The sequence below is a fragment of the Antrostomus carolinensis genome, unplaced genomic scaffold (genome assembly GCF_000700745.2).
Source record: "Antrostomus carolinensis isolate BGI_N321 unplaced genomic scaffold, ASM70074v2 scaffold39036, whole genome shotgun sequence".
In the NCBI taxonomy this organism is placed as follows: domain Eukaryota; kingdom Metazoa; phylum Chordata; class Aves; order Caprimulgiformes; family Caprimulgidae; genus Antrostomus; species Antrostomus carolinensis.
In genome coordinates this window covers 22,848-30,299 of record NW_010323229.1, presented here as the reverse complement: position 1 = coordinate 30,299, position 7,452 = coordinate 22,848, and the positions used below count along the sequence as shown (strand labels likewise).

Below are 7,452 nucleotides of genomic sequence, written 5' to 3'. Positions count from 1 at the left end.
ACATGTACAGTTTCCATTGCTCAAAAATATAATCTTTTAAATGGAAATAAATGACTGATACACAGTGCCTTTAGATGTTGTCCTTACAATACAAACTACCCAAAACAAGTTTTTCTTTTTATGTACAAATTAAGCACCGATCCACAGTGCATACTATTCTAATTGTTACCCCACCCTCCCTGCCACACAGCAAAAAACCCAGATGGGGATACACCCTGTATTCAATCTGGTAGTCAGAAATATTTTGTTGTTGGTTTTTGTGTGTGGTTTTTTTTATAAACAAAAGTCCATTTATTATTTTTACCTACAAGTATTCTACCACTATGTGCACATAACTGAGATTTCTCTAGTACATGTGTCCAAAATTAAAAAAAAAAAAAAATAATTCATTCAATAACTTCTTGGAGGCAAAGTCAAACTATATCTAGAGAACATTAGAAAACCCCAGTTATTTAAAAAGAGGTACACTTTCAAGTCCAACAGGCCTAACACAATCAACCTTTCCAAATTCCCCCAGAAGTTATCTTATGGTATATCCCATGAACAGCCTCCCTGTAGCAGCATGAAGTCCCAACAGTTAGGCTTGAATGACTTACTAAAGTACAATAATGAAAAGCACACAGCATACTTCAAGTCTTCCTCCTTGTTCAGACAAACATGGAGTGACATCTTAGTTACCTGCTTTCTGAAGTATTCAGAACAGGATTCTGATCAAACGAGTTGGAAGGAAACAAAAGGGACAGTCACATTTATATACATCTCTCTTCAGTGTTTTACTCGTCACAACTACTATTTGCAGCTCCTGTGGGCTGTTACAGCTGCCCTCAAGAACATCTTTTGTCAAAGTGGGTTTTTTTTGGAGAACAAGTTCTGAGCCATAAAAGCCTTTGACAGCATCCCAAGTCCTTGGTTTTTTACTTCTAATATATGAACCATGATATTTTAAACACAGTACTCTGCCATTTTATGTGTTCCAATACGTGCACAAGGAGAGGCTGGCAAAAAGCAGTCCTGTGCACTTTTGCACAGAGAAGTGTGTAAAGTAAAGCAATCTTTTCTTCATAAGCAGAAATCTGAAAGCTGTGTTTTAATGTATCAAACATTCTGAAAGAGACTAAAAAGAAGGTGGCTTAACAAGCTTTTAGGATGCGCTTTGTGGCTGTTTCTCCTTTTTTAATGCTAAATAAATTGGTATCAGACAGCTTTGCTACAAGAAAGCATACCAAAGAACCATTAAAAAATCCAAAGCAAATCAGAAGTAGTGCAAACTATACCTAGTACTAAATCCATTTTAAGCAAAGTACATTCCAGGTATTCAGAATGCTCTGCAATAAAGTTCTAACAAATATATACTGTTTGCCAGGCATTTATTTGCATATTTTATTACAGTAACTGCTTATTACTTACACAACTCAGTAAGAGAAAGAGACCTAAGCTTACAGTGCTAGAACTGCCTGCTTGTAGCGCTCTGTCATTAATGCCCAGACATTTATTACTACATGTACTGGTCTAATTCGAACTCAAGACCTTTCAATGCTGAATAAATCAATGGAATTCACTATTTCTGAAATAAACAGTCCCCTCAACACAATGACCCATTCTAAATGCCCCATCTATTCCCTCATCATGTGGAGGGTAACTATAGGCACTGAAGAACTCATTGGCTTAAAATGGTACAATTGTTCAACCCAATAAAGGTGGATTAAAGCTTGAAGCCCTTTGTAATTCAAACTTGAACATTAAATTGCTATATACCAGTCCAAATTCTTCTAAAATCAGTACATATTGAGAAACTCTAAGTTTTAAGTTTCTGCAAGGCTACATTTCCCAGGAAGTTAGTGGTTACAGTGGTCCAAGGGTTAGGGGGGGGTCATTTTTAAATTTTGTTTCTTTTGAGTTGTTTTACTTGGCAAAAATATTTCCATAAGATTAAGAAATACTACTTTTGCACTCTTTGGACAGAACTAAGCATTTACAAAAAGAGAAGGCTTGTTCCCACTGTGAGGAAAGTGCGGTGGTTTAGAAGTTCTCTGCAGGACAGTTTGACAAGATTCTCAGGCCTATTTGCATTTACAGCAAGCGTCAGAGACATTTCTGCAATTATAGACTACCCAAAAGATTAAAGACATGCTTCTCTGGAGGTCTATTTATCATACAATAGAAAACTATTCAATTTTTTTAAAACCCAGCTTTAATATTAATCATCAGTAGAAGTCATTTTACAGGAGAGCTTTTAATTGTGTTCTGCCACAAAACTTCTGGAAGAAAAGTTGCTCCCAATTCCATCTACCTGCTACTAACTTCTTTTTTTTTTTTTTTTCAGGCTATCACTTTTTATCAGACATTGAAAAATACAAAGTAAGGCATTTTCATAGCCAATTTCAGTTTTGGAGAAAGATTGTTAAATACAAAAGACATGCCAGAACTGTATACATCTGACCTGTCAGGAATAGCATACTCCATAAATTAGTTGTTTTAAAAGATTTTCCTCTCAAAAGGAGTCCTGATTTCTCTACATTAAAAGATTTTCCCCTCAAAAAGAGTCTGGATTTCTTTACACAGCATTTTAACCTCAAAATTACTACAGAAGAAAAAGATCACTGCAGCATTAAAGAAAAGATTATCTAAAAGTTTGCACATATTTACACATTTAAAAATAATTACTTTTATATGGTTTACAACTACGTTCTTATTTCTGAAAAGCAGCACAAGCTATTGTCTACACCTGGGTAATTTCAGTACAGTTGCCAGTTCACAAGTGTCAGCACTATTGCAAGGTTTGCTTCTTTTGACAGAATGGACTTTAAAAAAAAAATTGTATCTTTTGCCTCTTTTTGCAGTTAGCAACAAGATTTTCATATTGCTCCCATACGCTTCTATTGGGGATACCTACATTCACTGGCTCCCAAAACTACTCTTCCTTGAGCTATGAAAAATGCTATCTGCAGAGAATACTCGATGGAAGTGTGGCTCCTGTCTGTCCCCTGTCAGAGGCTGCACATGCTGTTCTGTAACACACTTGTTTCCCCTACTCCATCACAGACTTTCAGCCTGTACCAGAGCCCGGCTCTTTCAACTAGCCATGTAACACTGATATACCAATAGAGCAACTATTTTTTCTTTTTACTATATATATGTAATGTATATATATATATATCTCGTTGATTCACAGCATTTCAAACTCACATTATAAAGTTTGCAAATTACTATAAGCTATTCTAATGTGAAAAAGCTGTCTGATTTCACACAATATTGGCCTTATGATAATGCAAGCATTGCTCTATCAGAGTATTTGTTAGAGCACATAAATTTTATTGCTCAACTTCATTTGTGTTGTGTCTTGGTTACAACAGGCACAGGATTTATGGAGAAAATAAATAGCTTTGACATCCTCAGTTAGCTTGCTAAAGCAATCCACTGATGAATAAGGTTGTAGAGCAATCCTGTAACTCCTCAGCTCTGAAAACGATAACCCAGCTTGCACCTTCTGAGTCAACCTCAGTAAAATAGAGTTTTCTGCTGAGCAGTTTAAAAATCAGTGAACAAACATGACTTCACACTGCAGTGACTGTTATAAACAAGAATATCTAAAGCATTGCAATTCAAAATAATATTGTGTTATACAGGGAAGAAAGTTGCCCTGTTGAGGAATACATCATGGAAAGATTGCAATTCAGTCTTTTCTTTTTTTACCAGTATTTGGTTGTTCTCACATCTTGCTGCTTTGGCGACTCTACATGAACTGTATCTGTGAAGCAGAGATTACATATTAATGCCACTTGTAACATGTTCTTTCAGTTTTTTAGAATTATGAATCTATTCAACTGCCTTGTTACTTGCAAGTTAAGACTATAGGTTTTGGCACTTCAAAAAGTCCCCAAAGAGCATTAAGGCCAACGTATTTGGATGAGAGGAGTACACAGTTTCTTCAACTGGAATGATCTCTTGTCCATGCCTTTTTCACTTCCCCATCACCTGATCCTTCAGAAAGCTTTCACCACTGCTCTAGTCAGTCTAAGTATCCAGCTAGTGTCATAGGAAATCTAAATTCTACATATTTTCACCACTCCCATTTTCTTAATATTGACACAATAAGAAGTTAGCTACTAAATCTGATTTTTACTTTCTTCCTTGCTTCCTACATTTGCATGGTCTCACCATGTGAATTTGCTTCCTTGCCAGCAAAAGCTGTTGCCCTTGACTGAGGAACCCCTCACTTTCAAATGCAGAAATATGCAAGTAGCCCTTCATGAAACATTTGTTTGCTTTTACCAAGACTAAAGTTTCAACATGAGCTCAAGATTAAAGAAAACAGTTCACCTGAGTTTCAGAAACAGGTGCAAAAGGATTTGTTGGCCTTAGACCAGGCTGCGTATACATCATTGACTGGGGTGCCATCAAAGGAGCAGCTCCAATCTGAGGAGGTACCTGTTAGAAAAATAACCCCCCCCCAAAACAGGTATATAAAATACAAACTAATTCTGGAAGATACATCTTTTCTTGCATTTTAAGTATAGTAGAAAATGAGCATATAGGTGCACACACACACACATAGTAAAGTCAAAGCTTTTAAAAAACTTGCTGTATAAAATTTAATCTCTTCCAATGCACAGCGTGGAAAAGCTATCAAATATCACACACTAGTGACCTTATGAAACAAATCCTGCAAGCTGCAGGATGATCTGGGCATAATAATGCTTGCCATAAAACCCACTGGAGGAGACAACTAGGTTTTTCAGGAATACAAGACAATCACATTTCTTACCATTCCATATACAGGCACTTGAGGTGTGGTCACTGGGTATGTGATAGGAGCAGGTACCTTCAATCAAGAAAATTTTAAAGTATTTTAGATAAGTTTATGTGTACTAGTAACATTTCTATACATATATATATTAAAATACATATTTTTCAGTACTTAAAATAACCAACATATTTACAAGAAATTGACTTACATATCCAGGATAGTGTACTCCATTCTGGCACAGCAAAAGGAGTAAGGACAGAAAATTATTTAAGGGGTATTTGAACTGGAAGTTCTAATCAAGGGATGGGTTCAAGTCCAGTACCATAACTGTCTGTAACTATGCTCAACTCATTTATTAAAACAACTAAAGCTGGAGGAAAAAAGTGCAAAGACAGTAACATCAATAACTATGCCTGCTAACCCGGACAGGCTCCCTGCCTAGAAAGCTATCACTAGTAAGACTTACAGCAAAACCAGAAATTTTAATAAATCTAGCCAGTTTTGAGTATATTGCTTGCAGAAACATTTATGTGAGAAGCTTTTAGAGGGCATGGCATGCAATATTCCTTCTTCCTCCCATTATGTGTGAGAAGGGCATAGAAAAAACACCAACAAGGAAGCCAGTGAGCATTCAGCTTAAGAAACAAATAGCAATAGATGTTTAGTCAGGTATGTTGCTTGCATACTAATTTCTGATGTCTGCAACATATCACAACATGAAAAAAGAAAAATGAAGATCATTTTAAGCCAGTAATAACTCGTACCAGGTTATGTCCATAGGCACAGCGATGCATGCAATTCATATTGCCACACGTTGTTAAGTTGTGCTAATTAGATTAATTTCTAAGAATGGAGCACGAGTTAAAGTACTTCACTACACAAGCGTATGCAGAGTATTCATGAATTGCAGGGATAGTGCCCTGAATGCCACAGACCAAGCCAGGACAGTCAAACCTGTCCAGTACTGGGGCACTGATTTTAAAGATGCTCATAGTTGAGCTAGTTCTTAGTGTGCTAATGTGCCCTCTATCCTTCAAAAACAAGGATGCATCAGCATTCTAATGACATGTTCAATAGCACCAAGATGGGATAAAAAGATTTTATGGTCTCAGAAGTCTCACATTAAAGCACTATACAACTAGAGACATCCTCTCCTCCGAATCTGAGTTTTGGTTGAGTCCAGTACAGGATTTAATGTTCTCTTCATCTTTGATAATTTTGAATTAGCATACTCACATAAGATAAGGAAAATAGGCATTACAGGAAAAGCAATTCTTATTGGAAAATAAAGTCAGACAGCAGTCCAAAACTCACAGCAAATATGGCAATTACCCTAGTTGCACATATAACCAAGACAAACATTCGACTTCCCTCCAAGGCAGCTATATTTCAGAAGTGGTTTGAATATACATGAATAGAAGATACTTGAAAAATTCTTTTAAAAGCATAGGAAGAGTCAGTTGCTTACAAATATCCCTCAAAGAAATGAAAATTCTTCATTTAAATAACTACAAAACTTCCACTTAGTATTTTGTACTGTGTTAAAAATATGAAGTTGCTGTTGAGCATTATGAAAAGTCCAAAGTGTTGCTTAACCTGATAATTAAGGTGCCTTGCAGGGGCTGCAGCAGCGTTTCATGTGATAAAACTGAAAAAGGAACAAAAACTGGAAGGAAAAGCAATTTTGCCCTTGAAAGACATTCTTAAAGGTGCATGTGTGTGTGTGTGTGCGTGTGTGTGTGTGTGTGTGTGTGTGTGTGGCAGGGGGAAGCATCTCAAACATGCACATCAGCAATTTTCTGCTTTGGGGTCATTTGTTTCAATTCAAAAAGAACTTATGAACTGCTTCACATCTCCAGTGAAAGGCTGATTATTTAAGTCTTTAATGGACAAGTTTTACAGTGAGGGGAAACAAAGCATACTAAAATCTGTACCTCACTCAGTTCAAGAAGTGATCCTACAGCATTCCCCTCTACTCCCAATCTTGTCCCAAACAGCCTTTGCTATTCTTTTTAAGTTATTTCAAGCTGGGAAGCAGCATTTGCTAGAATGAAGGGTGATTTCAATAGTACAGAAATTACCATATGTGGAATAGTGGGTAAGGGAGCAGGGTTCCATGTAGTTGATGTGCTAGTTTTTGCTTGCCAGTTTGTCCCACCAGTAAGTTTTTTCTCTGTAGGCTGGGTCCACTGCATATCCGATCTAGAATGAAAACGTGGTATTAGTTTTCACAGAGAGTCAACAGCTAGAGTAACAACAACATGGAAAAACAAAACGTGCCTTAATACATGTACACAGCTGAAATCCATGGGTGGAAGAAACACTCAGGATTTCAGTACCCACTTACGTATCTCTGTTCCAGTAAGTATGAAGCCTGTGGTTTGTTTTGTGTTAAAAGGAAATTATTATTACTGCACTGAACAGCATAATGATTAACTGGAGTTTTATGTAACTGCACAATCTTTTATGGTGCTTCACAAAAATACTTAATAAAAATATAGCAATTGCAAAACTAAGTTAATGACTTCAAAAGTTAAGGTTGACCGTGTTATGGTGACTGACCGCAAACTCACTGTTTCAATGGTGTACTGGGTAGCAGATTACTTTCAAGAGTTCGTGAGACTCTTGCTATGTTAGTGCTGATAAACTGTGACAGAGACCAAACAGTCATGTCAGAATATTCTAAGTACACTTACTTTTTGGAT

At 36.6% G+C, this 7,452-nt stretch overlaps 1 protein-coding gene across 1 annotated transcript in view; it reads right to left on the bottom strand.

Moving 5' to 3' along the window:
* Nucleotides 1–3,065: 3,065 nt before the first annotated feature.
* The window catches only part of LOC104526937 (phosphatidylinositol-binding clathrin assembly protein), a 21,088-nt gene continuing 16,701 nt past the window's right edge, over nt 3,066–7,452 (bottom strand). Inside the window, exons 16-21 of the mRNA XM_029085585.1 lie at nt 7,321–7,394; nt 6,829–6,949; nt 4,956–4,979; nt 4,766–4,822; nt 4,321–4,428; nt 3,066–3,748 (exon numbers count right to left, since the gene is read on the bottom strand). Of these exons, the coding sequence (XP_028941418.1) occupies nt 3,734–3,748; nt 4,321–4,428; nt 4,766–4,822; nt 4,956–4,979; nt 6,829–6,949; nt 7,321–7,394 (399 nt within the window). The 3' untranslated portion in view covers nt 3,066–3,733. The remainder of the gene's footprint in view (nt 3,749–4,320; nt 4,429–4,765; nt 4,823–4,955; nt 4,980–6,828; nt 6,950–7,320; nt 7,395–7,452) is intronic.